Source organism: Vigna umbellata, chromosome 2 (assembly GCF_029865625.1).
Source record: "Vigna umbellata cultivar VRB3 chromosome 2, Vumbellata_1.0, whole genome shotgun sequence".
NCBI classification, from domain to species: Eukaryota; Viridiplantae; Streptophyta; class Magnoliopsida; order Fabales; family Fabaceae; genus Vigna; species Vigna umbellata.
This window is the reverse complement of record NC_142166.1, coordinates 22484119-22505688: the sequence shown is the minus strand read 5'-3', so window position 1 is coordinate 22505688 and position 21570 is coordinate 22484119. Positions and strand designations below refer to the sequence as shown.

Below are 21570 nucleotides of genomic sequence, written 5' to 3'. Positions count from 1 at the left end.
TGCCACCAAAACTTTATGATAGATATGAAGGTGAACAAATTTCACCGTGATAGTAAACAGGATCGATTACACATGATACAATTGAATATCATCAAAGAATTTTGAGAACAATTTTCCAGTTTAAGCATTGAAGAATCAACTCTGGGAAGACAGACGCCATTGATCAGCTGAGATCAGTAAAAATAACAGCAGTTTGCCAACTGATGGTCTGCCCATGTTAACAGATATCCAAAATGATAACGGGTCGGTATATGCTGAGCAGCTCAACGGAAAGACTTCGATGAACCAATCAAACAGTTTACACAGAACTCAGCCACATCCAATATAAATCTTGTCCGTATTCCCGCTATAATCACTGTACAATTTGCACCATCTCAGCATTTTTGAGGGGCTTATGCAATTTCTCCAGGCAGCAGAGCTTCATTCACAAGAAACAAGGATGAAAAAATCAAAAGACTCGGCTCAAGTAAATTTAGCCTAAGACTGTGGAAAGTACATTTTCGCATCAGAATCTTCCTCCCACCCTCACAAGGAGAATAGAGGCTGCACTCTGCCACCTATTAATTCTTCTCAGAAAACTCTAAAAGCCATACCACAGTGAACCAACCATCCTCCAATGACTTATAAAAGCAAATACTATTTGATGAACAATCACCGTGCGAGCTTTAGTCAAAAGGGAACAAGCAAACGATCATCATTGACAAACTATTTCACAAAATCCCGTTCAAAACCCTCTGGTAATAATCATACTGCCTAGTCCGCCATGCATCCAGGCTGCTGCTAATGAGGGAAAGCACCAAAGATACACATTGCTGCCAGGAGAAAGAAAAAGATATAGCGAACCGGCAACAAAAATTTATAGTCTAGAGAGTAACTAATATTAATATCAAAACCTCTTCTGTTAAATTGAGATGGAAACGCTTTCGTAGGTTCTGTATTGTCCGTGGACCACCTTTAAAGCAGGGGAAATCAGAGTCCTAATAACGACATTAGAAAACTATTAGCTGAGAAAATCAAGCATGAATAGGAGAGCATTTCCTGATTTTCTTTTCTTCGCTTGCCCATCCACGTTCATAATAACAATAAAAAATGTACACACACAATTGACTCCCACGACTAGAAAAAAGATCAGCTACAATAGGTGTAACTTGAGATCATGATTCAAGATTATAAGATAAGGCTACATCAAGCTACCAAGGCAAGAACATATGGAAACCTCGAACCTCTATCTCTCTCCTTAGATCAAATAAATGTAGGACCCGCTGCTTAAGCTGCCACAGAAAGTGTTTATCTGATACAACTACTTTAGGAGGCGCACATTTTAGAAATACCTACTTTTAGGTATCACTGTTTTTAAATTCCTAGACAAATACTAAAGCAACCATACTCTAGTCCTTTTCCTTTTTTTCAAGAAAAAAACTATTTAAAGTTATAATTTTGAACATGTACTTCAATTTAAAATAATTTTTCTTTTATAAAAAAAGAAAAGCACAGTGTAATGGGGCAAATGTGTAGCCTTTTGCACAATATTTTATTACAAATAGGTTGTTTTTCATTTCCAGAATGTTTGGATTAGAGGGAAGAACATTTCCTAGGATACAACAAACTTCTTTTATTTAAATCTTTTTTCTAGTTTAAACCCCAACCTCTTCAATCTTGCATACACAGCCTGATAACTGTAAGGTTATTCAATGGGCTAACAGTCATGCAGGACACATCAAACTTCTTTTATTTAAATCTTTTTCTAGATTAAACCACAACCTCATCAATATTGCATACACAGCCTGATTACTGTAATGGTTATACAATGGGATAACTGTATGATTACTGCTCCACCATTTCTTTACCGAAAAATTAGAACATACACCATCTACAGAGAATTGCATGTTTGATTCTCGTCCTCTATCACAAAGCTCTACATCTACCTCTAATTGCTAGAATCTCAATGTAATATGACAAAGTTCATCCCAAAACCAATTGATATTAAGTGAAGTTGTTCAACCCTTATGTAAACACCACCTTAAGAATTAAAGGCAACTGGTGGCATTTGAAAATAGGGAACAAAAAGATATAGGAATGGGACTAGCAACCAAAAGTAGATGTTAATATATAAAGATATAAAGAAATATTGAGTTCACACCTTGTGTTTCTGTGACAGCACATAAGGTTTATTTATATTGAGAGAAAGAAATCAATATAATAGAGGAGATTCGGTACCATCTACTAATAAAGATATGATCATAGAATAATACAAATATGATCTTGATATTTCTAATTATAAAGATATGATCCTTACATTTGTAATTATATAGATATGATCCTTAGTAGTGTAATTTTAAAACTCTTCCTCTAGCTTGAGCATACAATTCATGTGTTTATCTTGCTGCAAATGTGATCAATCATAGGTCACCTTAGAGATTTGGTGAATATGTATGTCACTTGTTCACTAAAGTTGACAAATCTAGCAGTGATATCTCAAACTCAAGTTTTTCTCTTAGGAAATTACAATTTACCTCAATATATTTGGTTGTTTCATGAATGACAGGATTAGAGTCAATGGGTAATGCTTCCCAGATGCATTTGAATTTTTTTTTCAAATTAAAGTTCTTTGATAAATAGCTATAGCCATGACTTCACATGTAATCTTGATATTTGTAATTCTGAAGGTATGATCCTTATTTCTCATAACAAAGCTAGTTATGAGAAATTGGAACTGGTAGATGAACACAGGCACAGTAAATATTGGACAACACTGGGCAACATGGAGCTAACATTTACCTGCAACATCTCAACAAGAAGAATAACACGCTCAGCATGCTTACGGCAAGTAAGGAAGCCTTGAATGCACAAAACCTGGATTACAGCAGGAAACCGAATCAGAAATTTAGAGCTAGTATAAGAAAAAAACCATATATGTTTTACCTTGAAATAATCAAAGAACTCGCTTGGAATTCCCTCGGCATCAGAATCCATGACCTAGCACAATCACATTATTTCTGTTAGATGCATAGAAGAAAGCTAGTAAGTGTCTGAATGACCTAATGGATACTCAAGTATGGATGTGGATTAACTAGTAAACAATTTCAGTTTTACCTCAAGAAGCTCTCGGGTTAATTTGAAAGGTGCACTTTCAAAATTAACACCACCAGGTGAATTAGAAAGCATGAAACCAAAATCAATATGTATAATATGACCTTCTTCATCCATCAAGAGGTTCCCATTATGCCTATCCTTCACCTGGATTAAATTTAAAACTTAAATAAGAAGTGGGTAGAAAATATTCAATAACAAAAAGTAAAATAGTATTATTTGGATTGGAATTTAAGCAGGTAATACACCAGTTTTAGAAAATGTATGCATGTGTATAATAAAAGGTTTCAGACCTGCAGAAGGTAGCAAACCAGGGAATATCCAGCCATACTTTCTACGAAGTTCCTCTGAAACAAAAACATGTAAACAAATCATGAAATATTAAATCAAATGATATTATCTTTTATATTTTTAACATAAAATAAAGGTGTTTGTTACTATAACAGATTTATTACATGATGAAAGGAATAACATTCAAAAGATAAAGGGGTCTAGGAGGATAACCCTTTAAATTAAAAACCAGCAAGAAATCACACTACACAATTATGCCGGAGAAAAAATGGGAGATGGCAGCAGCAGAAGTAACATATGACGGTACAATGCATTTTGCAAGTGAACGTTTGAATGTACTGAAAGAAAACTTACTATAATACATCCAAGACAGGATTACCTAGGAGAAGAAAAGAAAAAAAGGAACACCACTGGTTAAAAACATGAATTTGATTTTGTAATGGGATGCTTATCAGGTGTCATAAATACGGGATTTCAGAGAATAAAAACAATATGGAATTTCAGTGTAGATTATGCTGGATTGTCTGTAGAATCCTTTTTTAACACAGATGTACATATGCTAAACTACGTATTTATGAAAAGTTAGTATTTTGGAATTTTCTTAGGTGGCCAGGTTTGCTAGGTTGTGATAAGACCTTTAAGGTGTATGTTAGGAAGAAAGTTCAAAATCAGAGGTTTTGTGACAGTTAAGGGTGGTTGAGCAGTTTAGGGCAGTTTAGGGGTGGTTAGAGGTAGTTATTAAGTTTAGTGAGGGTTATCTTTTAAGGAGGAAATGGTTCCTCCTGGTGGGTGGGTTGTATTTTCGTTTTTGGAACAGGGCTTGTCCTGTGTAGAAGGGATTTACTTCCCTTGGAAGCTGTAGAATGTTTTCTGTATTATGTTTTCTTTAATTAAAGTATTATCTTACGTTGTGCAGTAAGATTTGAGTGCTTATTTCTTTACTGAATCTGAAAATCTGGTTTCTTGTTCCTAAGAAACCTAACAGGCTGACTAATTTAATATCTAACATATGCATTAGTCATAGATCATGAGGTGGATTGGGATCTTGTGACAAAGAAGGATAAATTATCCTCTTCAGTTAAACTAATAGGAAAATAAATAACCATGACATACATATTTCTATTCAGCTATTTTCTTTGTGAATGTTCTATCTGTATACTAAATAAAAACATAAAATTTAAATGTCAAACAGTGTTTTAGAAAGAGGAACACAAGCTCAATTAAGTATTGCATCTTATAAGATGAACAAGGTCAGTCCGCAATAATACAGTGAATCTTTGAATCTATACATTACCTGGGCAAGTTTAAAACTTGGAGAATCATCTTGATACTTGGCAATGAAAAATTCACGTAAACTTGAGATGTTGGGGTACCTACTCTTTATAGAATGTAGAGAAGCCTACAAATCACAAATTTAATAATTAGTAAAGACAAAAAATGTAGAATTTTAATGAATACGAAGTATGTAACCATGGAATCACCGTATCTGGAATTGTTTCAATTAGAGCAGTGTAAGAAGAAGTACATAACACTTCATATGGGCGCAGCCAGAGAGGTAAGCCAGCTTCTTGGAAAATATCTGGCATAAAATGTAATGATAGTAAGCAACATAACAAGAAACACAAAGAAGAAACTGCTGCATCCTACTGAAGTAACCTGGTATAAGAATATAGCAAAATAAGATTCAATAATGCATCATTAGCAAATCTCAGGTGCAACTAGAAAATACCATTATTGCTTTTACATACTTCCACATCAATTCACAACTACTGCATTCAACTATAACCAAGTGCATTTAACATGTATGGAGGTTCACATTGAAGGAGGGACTTAAACAGAGGTCACAAAGACATACATTTGATTCTAGAAGAATAGGATCTCCCACGACTTGTATTTAGCCCGATTTCCCATTTCACACAGTCAAATAGAAAGAGAATGAAATTTCTGAAGTAAAAAAGGTTCAGCTGCTTAAGGCTTGCTTTGGATCCAGAACAGAGTGTGAATAGAAACCTAATGAAAGAGTAACTCAAAATGATTTTTTCAGTTTAATTATTTTCACATTCCCCTTTCTCCTTCCCACATTGCAAAGTCATCACTCATGCTATGCTCATAGCAGATGCAGAAAGCATAACCAATGAAATTTAGTCAGAGGAATTTACATGTGCAAAACAAAAATCCCTACTCCTGTCATTCAGGGTATACTAAATACATGAAAGCATACGCGAATTAAAAATCAACAGATATTAAAAATTAAATTTAATCCAAAAAGGAAGCCAGTGGTATAAAGAATCAGGGTCCAGGGGAATATAAGATACATCTTCTAATACCATAGTCAAATAATATTCTTGTCATGGAAAACAAACACCAAAAGACAAAATAATCATAAAAGGCAAATTTATTTTTTGCAGCACAACGAACAACATTCAAAAAGGAATGGTAAGTTCGGAATATGAGGTGCCATAGGAAGAGTCTGAAAGAGACCACCTACCATAGAAGTGTGAAATAAGTTGAACTGCCAGATGCTCCTGCCTACAATCATCCCCGCTTTTAACAATTACCTATGATAAAGTGGAAATTTTGCCATCATGTTCAAAAGTTGGGATCTTAAAGCACACATACTCAAATAGAATAATCTCAATAACTCATCTTGAACAAAAAGCTGACCACAGTTACACTACAAAACCATGATGATATATGAAGACATGGATATACACAGCTTTAACAAATTGGGAAAATCGAAGTTTTGATTGCTAAAACTCTCTTTCTTGATTCGAATGAGAATTCTGTCATAATATGCGTAAAACAGATGTCACAATAACAAAACAAAGAATGAAGGAAATATTTTTTAATGTCAAATGTAAAGACAAATTTCCATGGCCCTTTGTCCCAAGTTAGGACTCCCAACAAAGAGTATTCAGTGCCAGACTAACTTTTATGTAGAGAAACCATGCAGAATGTGGTACAGGTAATCATTAACCTTATCACACAAAATTGATAAAGAAAATTTCAAAGGTTGAATTTTGTGTGATATAAGTCCATGATTATTTTCTTATAGGGACAAAGTTAATGGTTTATCCCAATGGATACTGCATGATTTTACTGCAGAGAAGCCGAACTCCAACTCAAAAAAGGGTTTCCAAAAGGCTAACTAGTCAAGAAGTTGTTGAACTTTCTTATGGTTGCACCTCCATAGAATATTCTTGCATTGATATTGTTAATTCAAATTTTACAAACCATGTATTGGTCTAGGACCACAAGAATCTTCCACAATAAGCTATCATGTTCAGGGTGTGAACATTCACAGCATGACAGGGGTTAGCTCTCCAAGCAGAGATTACTAGGTACAAAAGCCTCAAACCCAATATTTTGCTTAAGGGAAATTCATAATTAGAGAAAGCATTCCTTAATTTAGAAATTTATTTGTCTAAAGTATTTTTCAGAAAAGGATTCAATGCACTACACTAGGTTAAAAAATACAACGTATAGCAGTACAAAATTCTCAACCGACATTATTAAATGTGAATCACGGAGAATGGTGGAATGCCAATACATATACTGTCTTAGGCAAATAGCAGAAGTCAAACCAATTGAAATAAATTATATATATCAATCAAATATGTAAACAAGATTAAGTTGTAAGCAAATAAAACTAAAATGAATAGAAACTGGCACAATATTAACTCAAGTTCAATGGGAGAGAGGACCGCCAGAGATGATAAGGGGATCCAGGATACATGTCACAGCCACGATAGTGGACAGAGTTGCAATCACAGATCAGCAGAATTCCACAATGCAATAGCAGAAATATAGTGGCTATTTAACAACACTGTACTGTACCCAACCTTGCTAGAAATTATAATTCATACATTATTCAATTGCAAAACATTATTTTCTGACTTGGATACCAGTTCTAATAAAAAATTAGTAAATAAATAAAACACTTCCCTGTGGGTGATATAAATGTGTCTCATGCATTTCGTTTTACTTTATTAAATTCTGGTCTTCATGACATTAAAAAAAGATGACAAACAAAAAGAATTCTTTGGATTGATAAATATACGTACAGATCGCAAGTCCCAACCAGGTAAATTCCCATGGACAGAAGCCTTACGGATCCTCTCTTTCTTTACCTCCCAAAGTTCACCAGACAAGGCATCACTAGCTTTGGGTATAATTCCATTAGCCTGTTTAGAAGAATTATGTTATTTACAACAACTTCATACTTCTAAGGCTAAACAAAAACAAAATTTACAAGTAAATTGTCCTACCCTTGGTGGTGCATCTGATGAATCTTGACCAGCACCTTTCAAAGGGAGTCCAAGGGGTGCTTCTCCCTTTGCTGCCGCAGCCTAGCAAATTTAAAGTGTTAAAAACACAAAAAGTTGTAATCTGAATGGGAAATGGCAAATAAAACATGAACAATCAATTTGTAATTCAAACCTATCATTCATTTGTACTGTATATGTTTTGACTTGATTAGTTTCAGAGATTATACACACTAGATATATATGTGATACACACATATAAACTGTTTATAATCGTATTTTATAGTCGTATTCTCTTTTGTTTGGTACCATTGGTGAAAATCATATTAATCTTAGATCCTTCCTTTGACAAAGAAAATTTTCTAATTACTTTTTGCTTTCCCATTTTATCAACAATTGATTAATTTAAATACATACAAATAATTTCTTACCCCATTTTTTTATTTTACTATATAAAGCCAATTATTTTAGACAACCCAAACAAAATAGATTACATTGATCTACTTTTCACCAATATATTTAAACTTTTCATATAACTGATTATAACAATAATCAATTATATTTATAATTGGTTATTCAAATAACCTATAAAAATCATCCAATCCAAACATACACTACACGTCCAGGTGTGAAAAGCATAATCTTTCACTGAACAGAATGACTTTACATAACCCATAATGTTGGTTCCTATACTACTAAGAACTTGTGTCTTGCATGTATGCATACATATCTAAAATTTTCATATTCTGGATTAAGTTATCATGTAATGGGATATCATTATCAATATCACTAAATGACAGTTAAAGACTCACTTTTACTTCCTCTATTGCCACTGTACTTGGAACACGTCGATGTTCCTTCCGCCGTTTTGGTGTTTGATCCTCAATATCTTCCATTTTTAACCCAGGATCAGCTTTCAATACTACCTGCACCCACTCCATATCACTGTCATTTCCTGACCTTCCCACTTCTTGAATACCATCTCTGTAAATTGAAATATGCTTAATGCCATCACAGAGCTCTGCTTCAGTATTCTCTGACCTACAATGAAATGGTGCTTCCACAGAAAGATTCACACTAACAAATTTGACTTTTGCATCAGGCACATGGGTCATTGCCTGGTCAATAGCCTCAGCAGTTGATCTGGACATTCTATCATTGCTATTGCGATATGCTTCTTGAGCTGTCCATAATGGATATGCCCAAGGGGGTGGTTTTTGAAAGAAAGCATCTCCATTTGCCAACGGAATCCCCCCTTTTGAAAGTTTCTGAGAATTAGATGTCTCTTTGGAATTGCTATAACAAGGGTTTTGCAGGAAGGACAGTATATCAGAAATATGGTTTGCATTTTACAAAGCACAATATTTTCCACAACGCATGGGGATTATTATCCAAGTAATACCTTGGCATTTCACATCTCAAAACTTCAACACAAATCATGTACGGTGCCTTCTCCCTAGAATTCAAGATAACAGCTTCATCTTCAGGTATATGAAGTACACGGTACATGCCCTTTCCCAACGGAAAGCAAACTCCTAGGAATATTCGAAAAACAAGACTCATATACAAGAAAGAGAATAAAGGAAAACTGTAAGCAAACAAGCAATGAGAATACAAAACAGAATAGATACACCAAAATCACATTATTTTAGGTAATGTTAGGTTATCTAATGGTGAGTGAGTGAGTGGAATGGAATAAGTTTTAGATTAGAAACTTTGGTCATTTTCCATATGATAATCAAGTTCAAAGATAATACTTCATGCTTAGTAATTAGCTCTTGTCCCAATTTCCATTAGTTATTGTTTTTGTTTGCTTGCATTGATTTTTATTTTTTGGTTATTTTGTTAGTATTTTCCTTATCAAAAGTTTAGATATTTTATTCTTTTAAATTTCTTACATATGTTCAAGATGTTAGATATCTTATCTTTTATCTTCTATTTTTTTGTTATTATCTTTGCCAATCATTATTTATACTTTGTGCTTAGCCCATATTTTCTTTATTATAAATATAGTACCCTATGTGTACTTTCTACCCAAGGAAGATTAATCATATACCTAGTCTTTCATTATATTCAATATGGTATCTAGAGCTTAGAGTTCTTTTGCAATTTTTTTGTCACCCCTACCACTACAACTATTGTCACCGCTGTTGTTGTTGTTGCCGGAGTTTCAGTTTAGACTCGCGACTACACGGTTTTGCTCATCTCAACCACAAGATCACCGTGTCGTCAAGATCACTGCCATCGAAGTCCAGACACGCCCTCCCACCCGCCAATCAAAGCTTTGGTCAGCAATTTTTTCCAGCTGCATGTGGTGGCACGTGAGGCGTTGGTCATCATCGATGGACTCACTGTGGCCTCCTCTTTCTAGATATAACCTTGCTACATTGATCAGACCTCTTTGGGTTTTTATGGTATTTCTCTCTCTTCCTATAAGGCTTCTTTCCTTGCCTCTTCTGATATCTCTTCTACCACCAATTTGTCTTATCCGTCCATCTATACTAACTATGTGAATGTGCACTTGTCTATTGATAAATTAGATGGCACTAATTATGTGACTTAGGTGTCAAACATTAAACTTTGGTTTGAGAGTTAGTAGTATGTTGATCATCTTATCAAAGAGTGACTACTATTGCTCCCAGTGAAATTTTCCGTTGGAAGAAAATTGATGCTCAATTAAGCATCGTTCTCAAGTCTACCATTCAATCTTCTTTAAAACAAATGTTTCGTGCCTACGACACATGTTCTAAAATCCGGTAATAGGCCAAATCATTATACACCAATGATAGTCAATGTCTTTATGGCGTTTGTTACGATCTTTTCAATATTGTTGCTCCTCGATGTCAAAACTCTATGACTAGTTATTTGGATAACCTTCATGCTCTTTTTCATCAATTTAATGAAGTATTACCTCCTGCCTCTACTCCTGCCCAAGAAATAGAGCAACGGTCAAACTTCTTCATGGTGTTGGCATTACATGGACTTGCTGATGAATATTTTCATGTCTGTTATCAGATTTTGGGTTCCCTTGTTGCACCTAATTTTACTTCTACTTGTTCCACCCTTTTGCATGTGCCAAGTAAACCCATCAATGATACACCTGCTTATGGCAATGATTCCTCTGATTTGGCATCGCAACATGATGATTGCAATCACTGCCACAAGCTAGGAAAAGAGCGTCACAAGTGTGACCATTGTCACAAGCTAGGCCACAAGACTAACAATTGTTATGCATTACATGGTCATCCTCCTCAATATGTTGTTGTTGGTTAGATTAAACCTCCCTCACAATCATCTATTGTAGATCCTCCTCCATCTAATATCATCGAAAAATCTACTATTTTCAATGAATTTCTCAAATGATATGAATATTTTTAGCCTTCTAATTCCAATGCTTCTGTTGCATGCACAAGTACATCTTTTGTTGAGCTAACTCAATCTTCTTCTCTTGGTCCTTGAGTTCTCGTCTCAGGACCACAAATCACATTACTAGTAACAAATCTTTGTTTTTTTCTTTATCCTCTCCAGATAATTTACCTTATGTTACAATGACTGATGAGTCTATGGTTTTAACTCATGGTGTTGGGACTATTAATGTTTTTTCCTTTTTATCCATTGATAATGTTCTTTATGTCAATAGTCTCCTTTTAACTTATTATTCATCAGTCATCTAACTCGTTCTCTTGATTGTGTTATTTCTTTTACCAAAGATTTTGTTTTTTACCAGACCGAAGTTCGAGACAGGTGATTGGCACTGGATGTGAGTCTCACAGTCTTTATCATCTCCACCCTTCTATACATGTTAGCACAGTTATGGAGTCTCCATCTCTCCTTCATGCTCAATTGTGTCATCCAGTATGGCCAAATTACAGTAGCTTATTTTCATCTTGTCCAAGTTATCTAGTTTGGTGTGAGTCATGTCAGTTAAGGAAACATAGTCGTGGTTCCTTTCCTCGTAGTGTCTCACAACGTGCTTCGTCCCCTTTTGCCTTAGTTCACTCTGACATTTGAGGCCCTAGTCGTGTTAAGTCTAATTTAGGTTTTCAATATTTTGTTACCGTTGTTGATGATCATTGGAATGCAGTCATCTGTATATTAAAGTATATTAAAGCATCCCCTGGAAAATGTTTGTTACATGGTTCCAATAACCATACAAGAGTTGTTTGTTATTCAGATGCTAATTGAGCAAGATCTCCTTCTGATAGAAGATCTACTCTCGGATAGTGTCTCCATTAGTCATAACTTGTTCTCTTGGAAAGAAACAAAATGTTGTGGCAAGATTTTGTGCAAAAGCAGAATATAGAGTTATTGCCTCAGCCACTTATGTACTTGTTACTCATATGCAACGGAATGTTTAGTGAGCAACAATAACCAAGAGAGGGATGAATTGGTTTTTCCTTAAAAATAGCTTCTTTTTAAAAAATCTTCCCTTTTTATAAAGTAACTTTATAGAACAGAAAATCACTTAAAATAAAAACAAGTAAATAAAAGAGTATAAAGAAAGAAAAGTTTGCACAAGTGATTTTTATACTGGTTTAGATCAAAAGATCCTACGTCTAATTGTTAATCCTCTAAAAGAGAGATTAACCAATAACTAATAATAAACATACAACTTACAATATGGAGTAGAGTAGAGGTTTAGAAAACACCTCTTTTGACAAACAAGAGATGAACAACGCTTCCTTTTGACACACAAAAGGATGAACCAGCTTAACTTTGCTTAGTAGATATGCTTCTACACTTACACACACTAAGACAAACACTTCCTTCCACTTAGCACCAAGTTCACAAGCTAACTTAAAACACGAAGAGTTCAAGCAATGCACTTAGTTCTCAAACAGTTTAAGTAACTTAGAGCTTAGAAGTGAAGTATTTATAGGGAAGGTTTGAAATTAGGTTAGAAGATCAAGAGTTTTCTCGCAACTGTCGTGGATAATTGATTATCCGAAGTGATAATAATCGATTATCTGTGAATCATTTCGAAAGATAATTTTCCTGAGATAATTGATTATCCTTAGTGATAATCGATTATCTGCGAACCTTGGCAAAATATATTTTTCGAGGATAATCAATTTTTCCTGGAGATAATCGACTATATGTGAATCAAATAATTTCTGGTTTTTGCAGGGATAATCAATTATCCAAAGTGAATGGGATTTATTGGTGGGTGATCTCAAAATGAATGAGCGTCTCATCCATTACCTTATTGGCTGGATCCTCTCTCCACGAGCCACTAACCATGCCCAATGTTCTGAACAGGACTTACTGATCATCTATGGGCTACTGAATCATATCACAATTGACTGGCCTAGTCTAATTATTGACACCATGTTGAAGGCTAAGAGGTATCCTGTCTACTACCTCCCCTATGCTTTGTTACTATCTATAATTTGTGATTACAAAGGTGTTAGCATTGAAGGTGAAAAGGTCTCCAACACTCTGCCATTAAATGAGATTGAACAAGGGGCACTTAGGCAAATGGGATTTATTCCCCATGGTAACAACTTCATCCACAAAGGAGACGTGCCTACTGAAGAAGGGGAGGAAGATGCTTCAATGCCTAATGCTACAGATGTTGTTGGACCATCAAGAGCTCATAAAGGCTCATCCTCATCTATGGAGGAAAATATTGCAACTCTCACTAGGAGGATGGAGGAAATGTACAACCTCCAAGCCACAAGGCATCAAGAATTGCTCTCACTTCGTGTTGCTCAACATGAACAAATGAGTGGCCTCATTAGTGACATAGATAATAGGTTGACCAATATTGAGCTTCATTTAGAAGAAGAGTATGATGATGGGTCTAGTGAGGAATTTTAAAATTGTACTTCTATTTTTAAGTATTAATGAAAATTTGCTTCTTATTCATTGCTGAGTTACTACTTGTTAATTTTATTATCATATTGAGGAGTAGCTCCTTGATGATTGGACTGAGAAATTGAGGGGGAGCTTCTACTTAGTTGTATGCATGTGTTTAAGGGGAGTTATTCTATTATTTATTCTGATCTAAAAGGGGGAGAAGAAAGGTTAAGTGTTAAAGCATTATAATTCTCCTCTAATGTTGTTTTTTTGTCTAAGTTATAAATGTGTAGTTATTGACAAAAGCTTTATTTTACATCAATCCTATAAACATTAGTTGCTTCTAGTCTTTAAGCACTTCATCATCAAAATCCTTTAGGCTTTACATTAGCTTGTTGCTAATACTTGTTTGGCTTAAGCAATTGTTGAGAGTTACAATTTAGAGATGTCACTCAAATGACATTTATATGTGACAATTAGGTTGCTCCTCATGTTAGGTCTAACTTTGTCTTTCATGAGATAACCAGACACATCGAGATTGACTATTATTTTATTTAAGAGAAGATTGTATATGGAGACATCAAGACTGAGTTCATTAACTCAAACAATCAATTAGTAGATATTTTCACTAGGTCTTTACCAAGACCGAGAATTTATTTTATTTGCAACAAGCTTGGTACATATAATTTATATTCACCAACTTAAGAGAGAGTGTTAAATATCTTATCTTTCATGTTTTGTTTTTTTGTTATTATCTTTGCTTATCATTATTTGTACTTTGGGTTTAGTCCATATTTTTTTTATTATAAATACAATACCTATGTTTTATACAAGGAAGATTAATCTTATTATTAGTTTTTCATTGTATTCAATACAAGAAAGCTAATTATGAAAGAAAAGGGAGGAAGCATGATCCAGTGTGATAGGCCATAACAATGAAGACTTGATGTCATAGCATATTGAAAGTTTGATAATTGAAGATTGGGAAAGTCTTTAAATATTCAATTGCAAGATGCTGGAGCACTGGAAACTGACCACGAACTTTACTAGAGCATGAGAATTGGTACAACGGCAGTAAAGTTGAGAAGTTCCGAATAGTGAAGGGAAAAGTTATAAAAATGGTCATTTGAGCCTCCCAAGGTGTTAGGGATTCGGGAAGGAATTCCTAACCAGCTCTCTCTCTATCTCAAACACAACAATCAAGAACTTGTAAAGAAGGAATAGTATGAATGGTATTAACAACAATGAATCAAGAATACAGTGTATCTTAGGAGCTTAACCTCCTCCACTTGGTGCTAAGACTGGTCAACACATACAAACTACTCAACTGACTCCCTGAAACATTAAAGGGTCCTAATATATAGGCCCTTTCCCGCCCCCTCACTTAACTGATTAGCAGTTAAGTGTTCTGTTTCCCTTTCCTCCTCTCATAGACTCTCCACGTCCTAACATTACACCCCGCTGCCGAACAACCTTGTCCTCAAGGTTGGAAACCGAAGGCATGATCTCATGGCTCCTCTTCATCATCGTGTACTCATATGAATGGAACCCTCTGGCAACTGCCCTCCAATTCAAGTCTGGAGGTTTGGGTGGTGCCAATTCCTCCTTCAATGACTTCCATTCTTCTTGGATTTTATTAGCTTCCAGCATTCTGGTCACCTCTTTTCCAGAATTATAATCCCTGAAGAAATGGTCTTCGATGTCTTTCAAAGCTTCAAAAAGTTCTCTCCCCTTTGCAGGTGCCTCACGAACGGCAAGTCCCTTCTTTTGTTCGCTGGTCCACCTCTTCACAAAATCTATCCTTCTCTCCCGGCCATTGATTCTTCCATCCACCTTTCCCTCCTTAGCCTTCATTCTAATTGTAAGCCCGTTCGGCCCATTACTGAGAGATTGTTTGGACTGTAAGACCGTTCGGCCTTTGAATGTAACTGTAAGACCGTTCGGCCAATGATTAGGAGATCGTTTTGAGTGTAAAACCGTTCGGCCTTTGACTGTAAATGTAAGATCGTTCGGTTCCTCCTGTCCTTTCACGTTCGGATTCGACAGTTATTTCCCATTTGCTTCCGGACCGTTCGGTTCCTTGAGTCCTCTCGGGTTCGCAGCTTGTAGTGCTAGCCCGTTCGGCTTCGTCAAGCCTCTCCCGTTGGGTCCAACAGTCTTCTCCTGTTCGGCTCCGACCGACCGCTCGGCCACTCTCGATCGACCTGGGCTATAGCGCTTGGCCTCCGATCGTTCGGTAACTCTCGATTGGTCTGGGTTATAGCGATCGGCCTCGGACCATGTCACCTCACCGCTCGTTCGTCCCCAAGACGACTTGTCTTCTATGGCTTCGGACCGCTCGGCCACTCCCGATCGGCATGGGCTATAGCACTTGTCCTCAGACCGCTCGGCAACTCTCTGGAACTCCTCAACATCCCTTGCGATCTGCATCGCCACCATCCATTCATGCGGTTCATGCTGTCGGACTTGATTCTGGATGTCCTCTTTCAATCCCGCAAGACAATATCCCAACAGCTACTCATCCGGTACCCTCTTCGTTCGGCCCGCCAATATCTTGAAGTATTGTACATACTCGTCCACCGTCCCCGTCTGTCTCAATGCTGTCAACCGCTCAACAATGATTCCAAACCTTATCACCAGGGCTTCCTTCAAGCCATACCATGAACGATTCTTGGCTTTCTCCTTCCATGCTTTGAACCAATAGCCAGCGCTCCCTTCCATGCTCACATACGCTAATCGTACCTTCTCCTCTTCCGCTACTCCTTGAAATTCGAAGAGTCGCTCCGCCCAATTGATCCAGTTCAATGGATCTAATCCTTCGAACACGGGCAACTCCACCCTCTTCCTCCAATTGAACCGCTCACCTTCTCCACCCCCAATTTCGTCCTTGCGTCTCGTACTCCTATTGGTGTTCACAGGCGCCTGACTGTCGTCAGACAGTTCCCCTTGAACGCGGTGTCGTCCCCCCGATAATCGCCTCACTTCTTGAAGATCCTGGCGTGTGGCTGCCGAGTCTTGTCGAATTGCCGCCGTTTTCACCTTCATTTTCTCCCTTGACGACTCCATCTCCGCCTTTCGTCCATCCATTGGCGGCTCCATTGCCGCCATTCGTTCCTCCATTCTTCCTTCTAGTGCGTTTAATTTTTCCCCCCTTTGTCTTCGCTCTCGTTCCTCCCCCGAGCATTCCCTTCTCCTTCTCTGATTCTCGTTAACAGTATGTTGATCTTCATCTACAAACCCTGGACTGCCTTCTAATCCCTTTTCCTGGTTCCACACCCTTCCTCCAAGAACTCGCAAGAGTTCTCTAGTTTCTTGCTGCATTTCTTGCATATTTCTTCTCCATTCTGCTAGCTCCCTTTTCTGTTCACTAATCCTCCTTTCCCAAGAATTGTCTCTTCCTTCCATGCTTCCCTCCTTTCTTGACCACTTCTTGATGCGTTCTTGACCCCTCTCCTAAGGATATCCGACAGGTCGGACCACTTTGTTAGGGATTCGGGAAGGAATTCCTAACCAACTCTCTCTCTATCTCAAACACAACAATCAAGAACTTGTAAAGAAGGAATAGTATGAATGGTATTCACAACAATGAATCAAGAATACAGTGTATCTTAGGAGCTTAACCTCCTCCACCTGGTGCTAAGACCGGTCAACACATACAAACTACTCAACTGCCTCCCTGAAACATTAAAGGGTCCTAATATATAGGCCATTTCCCGCCCCCTCACTTAACTGATTAGCAGTTAAGTGTTTTGTTTCCCTTTCCTCCTCTCATAGACTCTCCACGTCCTAACACAAGGAGTGTTTACAACCTCGATGGCCGTGGAACAAAAAATTTACCGTTCCATTTTTAGGATATTTTTATGGTGAACTGAAAATGCTTTCACTTTTGTCCACCAAAATGGAGAGACAGAGAGAGAGAGTGCGAAAAAAATAAAGGATGTTTGATGGAATACTTTCAATTATGTTCTGCTCTATCCCATCCTATTATAAGCAATTCTAACAATGGAAACTAGTATCACATTTGACTCCTTTGCATCAATCCAAAGTCCAAGAATAGTAGCAAGTAAAAACTACAAGAGACAATTATTTCTAGTACATGATAGAAAAATATATATCACTGGCTCCTCTGAGTAACGGACTCCTAATAAACACCAAAATGGTAGCTTTCATACATTAACTCCTATAGATATGAAACACAATGATCATGTATGGATATTTTCACCATTTTCTCCACCACAAAAAGGAAAAACACTGGCAATCTGCTTGATTTATCACAGTTATATTCCAAGCAAAGAAGAAAAGAAAAAAAAAACATATAAGCTCTTTTCATCTTTCACCTCAGAAGGTGGCATCACTGTTTAGAACCAAAAGACAAATTGGTATGAAATGATGTATTATTTACTGAGTATGATCGATTACAATTGTTTCCTCCTATAATCCCTCAAGTATAGCTGCTTCAGAGGTGACTAAAACCTCAGCCCAGTTATAGCCAAACAATAAAAACAAAATCGTAATCAATCCCCCTCCCCCATGATGTGAACCTCCTTTATTCCTTCATTTCCTTAACCAACTCTGTTCCTCTATCCCGTGAAATCTCTCTTTTAACCCCAGCTAAGGTATCAGTTGGGCCCATATATTCTTTGGGACTAAAATAATGGCTCCAAAAATTTTCGAACTCTTTGGCAATAACATGTAATATGCTAATATTAAATACATCACAAAATATTGGTGGAAACCATTTAGTCCAATTAACATCACTAACTACTACCATTAAGAGTTAAGAAGTACCTCCAATATTGTGAGCTTCTATTAAATGTAAATTGATCTCTGCAAGTGACTTGAAACACAGGAATAACAAAGAATATGTACATGTCAGAAGCACTAGATAAAGAAAACATTAAAGGAAAATGTAAGGAGATAACCTCATGCAGGGCATCTTTACGGTCTTCTACTGGAAATACGTCCACTAGACCAAATGATGTCTCACATAACGTCAGCACAAAATCCAATGATTCATGGTAAGCCCCTTTCCGGAACTGCGATGGATTAATTGGAAGCGGGGGTTTTGTTCCTGATTTCTCATTTTGCTGCTTTGGTGATCCGGGATGCTTCTGCCAAAGTAACATGAAAAATCCAGTGAAGGCAAATAATTTTATAGATGGGAAATTACAATGTCTCTAAAATTAAAATCAGCAAAAGTATGAAGAATGTGAAAACAGAGTTTTCGATGCATTAATACTAATGTTACACTTCTAAGTTCTAAATCTAACCCACAACTACAATCATCTCTTAAGCATCCATCATGAATGCAATGTGTCGTGCATTCATGCCCATGATATGACTGTTATTGATAAGGGGTACAGGTAGTCAATAATGGGGTTGCCAAAAATGTAATGGATGTTCAGATCGAGATTGATGCCGTAAAATGATTTGTATCAGAAGTTATAGTACTTAAGCCATTTGTATAGTCCAAAGAAAGTTATTTTCGGTGCCTTGACCATGTGCTAAATTCCCAGGTTTCAGTTTCACGTTAAAACAATATATAAATAAACTAAATGTTAATGGTTACTGTATGTTTAACACACCTCTTTCTGCCTTTTTGACCCTAATAGCTCAGAATCTTCAATTGATCGATCACGGTCTCTAAACAATTTACGAAAAAAATTCTCTGTACCCGGACTACTTTCATACACCCCACCATTGTTTTCACTGGCTGAACTACTTTTACTGTCTTCAGGATGCACACGGAAAATTCTTTTGAACAAAGAAAATTCAGAGGGTTCTTCCTCAACATTGGTTGTACCATCTTCAATTTTGTCACTTGTATCTTTCTTGTCGTCAAATTTATCCTTAAAGAATTTTCGGAAAAACCCTTCTTTTTCATCCTCTTCAGCAGGCTTTGCACATTTCTCTTCGGAATTTGCAATATCTCCTTCGTCATTCCCATCCTTCTTATCCTCAAACTTCTCTCTGAAAAACTTTCGGAAAAAACCTTCTTTATCTTCATCCTCCATTGTCTTATTGGGTGTTCTATCCTCAGAATCATTCTTGTTATCACGAAACAATCTCTTAAAGAATCCTTCTGAACTAGAGGGCAAGTCCTCATCCTCACCTTTACTGTCTCTTAAGAGTCTTTTAAAGAAACCATCCCTTTCAGATTCTTCATCATCCCCTCTACCATCCCTTAAGAACCTTTTAAAGAAATTATCCTTTTCAGAATCTTCGTCACACTTCTCAGAAGACTTACGAAAGACAAAAGCATCACGAATCTTCTGGCCCAACTCATCTTCACCCTTGCTATCTCTTAAAAGCCTCTTGAAGAAACCATCTTTTTCAGACTCGTCGTCGTCTTTCTCCACTGACTTTCTAAAAAGCAAAGCATCTCTAACTTTTGGACCTGGCATAAACTTCTTAAATAACTTGTTTTCCTCAGTAGATTGCGGACTACCATCCTCCTGCAAATTGTTTCCTGATGAAGGTGAGAATGACATAGACCTCTGAGTAGGCGGTGAAGATGTTAGTGACAACAATCGCTGTTTTGATGAGAATATCTTATGCAAAACTTGGCTCTTGCCTCCAGGGGTTGTAGGAGCACTTTGAGGCCTTATCAAGGGCGGCCACTCACCCATTAAGGTGGCTGCAATCTGGCACTTTTCTTGAATCCTACTAATTCCTTCATTATCATCGGAGTCCTCAAGCTCTGCCAATAAGAACCAATGCACCTTCAAAGCAATCTTAAGCGACTTGGAGCACACGTCTATGACGAACTTATCCAAAGATGGACTTGGCTTGTGTATCATCATGTAACATACTTGGAACAAATAACTCTCAATTCCGTGCAAGGGAAGTGTGTACATTCTATTACACAGGTAATCACGCACCCCGGAGTGGTCATGCTTGTACAGGTAGCTAACAGCAATCCACTCACAGAAGAACGATGAGTCAAAGAACCTGATGAGCCACCCATTTTCACTGGACTCGCTTGTCAAATTAGACCTCGACGCAATTTCCCTGGGTTCATCGACCTCCCCACGATTCAATCCTAAGAGCCTCACCATTCTCAACCTACCATAATCATTCCGCCAATGGGAAAGCCCCTGATTTGAATTAAATAACCAGCTAAAGCATACTTAAACCCTACAAATCCCTAAAACCTTCCCCGAAGCCCTAACCCATCCACGAATCGAAATCACCACCCTCGTCAGTTATCCGACTCGAGCATCTACTGCAAATTCCGAGAAACCCTTGCATCAATCGTGAAAACGAGACAGCGACACAATCCACATATTTTCGTGATAAAAGTTATAACGAAAATTGAAGCTGAGCAGGTACAACCGTAGAATCTTCCCCCTAAAATTGCAACGAAACTTCAATTGGAAGAAATGAAGGTACCTAAGTTGCGCGAAATGTGAATCTGGCGCTAACTGCACGAGAGCGTGAAATTAAATCAAATGCCGCAATGAATCTCCACGCCCTGTCCAAAACGACGGCGTTTTGATCGGTGGCAATGGAGCGGTGATGATGGTCGTCGTTTCTTTGTTAGAGAGAGAAGGACAAGGAAAGGCACGAGTTAATTACTAAAACAATAAAAATAAAAACCAAAAATAAAAGAAAAAGAAATGCTAAGTTGCGCTTAACTATGACATGCACATGCACAGTCCTAGTCCTAAGATCGTGGGCAGTAAATTATTTCCCTCCATTCCCAATTAGAGTGAAGTTTGCGAAAAACAGGGAGCTCTATGTTCATATGCTAAGTGTGAAAGCATTTAGTACAAAACAAAGCTTGAAAGTATTTATTGGTACTCAAAATTGAAAGTTTAATTTTAATTATTTAAAAAATCTTATTAATTGCAATTTTTTATGTTTCAATGAAAAGTTGTTTTATTTTAAAAAAATTCTAGTTTTTTATTACATGTACATGAATTAAAAAATAAACAAAATACGTATCTTTTATACGTAAGATATCATGAAAATAAAAATAAGAATCTTATCCGTTTATTTTTACATAATAACAAATGATTAATATATTTTAAAATATTATTTTAATTTAAGATCTCATGAGTTTAACATGAGTTTAAAAGAAATATTTTCTAATTTTATTTTAAACATCTTAAATATGTTAAAA

At 36.7% G+C, this 21570-nt stretch overlaps 2 protein-coding genes across 3 annotated transcripts; both read right to left on the bottom strand.

The window, feature by feature from the left end:
- Nucleotides 1-21201, bottom strand: LOC124819423 (phosphatidylinositol 4-kinase beta 1-like). Of its 2 annotated transcripts, XM_088106427.1 has the most exons (17): nt 21084-21201; nt 19031-20979; nt 18368-18556; nt 18234-18282; nt 9049-9181; nt 8459-8942; nt 7650-7730; nt 7446-7565; nt 5870-5939; nt 4863-4960; nt 4676-4780; nt 3384-3437; nt 3094-3237; nt 2923-2976; nt 2779-2853; nt 894-977; nt 1-812 (listed from the first exon to the last, which is right to left on the bottom strand). In XM_088106427.1, the coding sequence occupies exons 2-17, from the start codon at nt 20501-20503 to the stop codon at nt 711-713; spliced, it is 3315 nt and encodes a 1104-aa protein (XP_087962553.1). In that variant the 5' UTR covers nt 20504-20979; nt 21084-21201; the 3' UTR covers nt 1-710. The 2 variants fall into 2 exon arrangements, 1 of the variants encoding a protein (XP_087962553.1); XR_015784214.1 differs by lacking the exons at nt 1-812; nt 894-977 and having other exon boundaries at nt 2803-2853; nt 2923-2996.
- Nucleotides 15300-18221, bottom strand: LOC148203631 (uncharacterized). The gene has a single exon (XM_088106428.1). It carries the CDS (start codon nt 16848-16850, stop codon nt 15960-15962), a length of 891 nt encoding a protein of 296 aa, XP_087962554.1. The 5' UTR covers nt 16851-18221; the 3' UTR covers nt 15300-15959.
- Nucleotides 21202-21570: the final 369 nt, after the last annotated feature.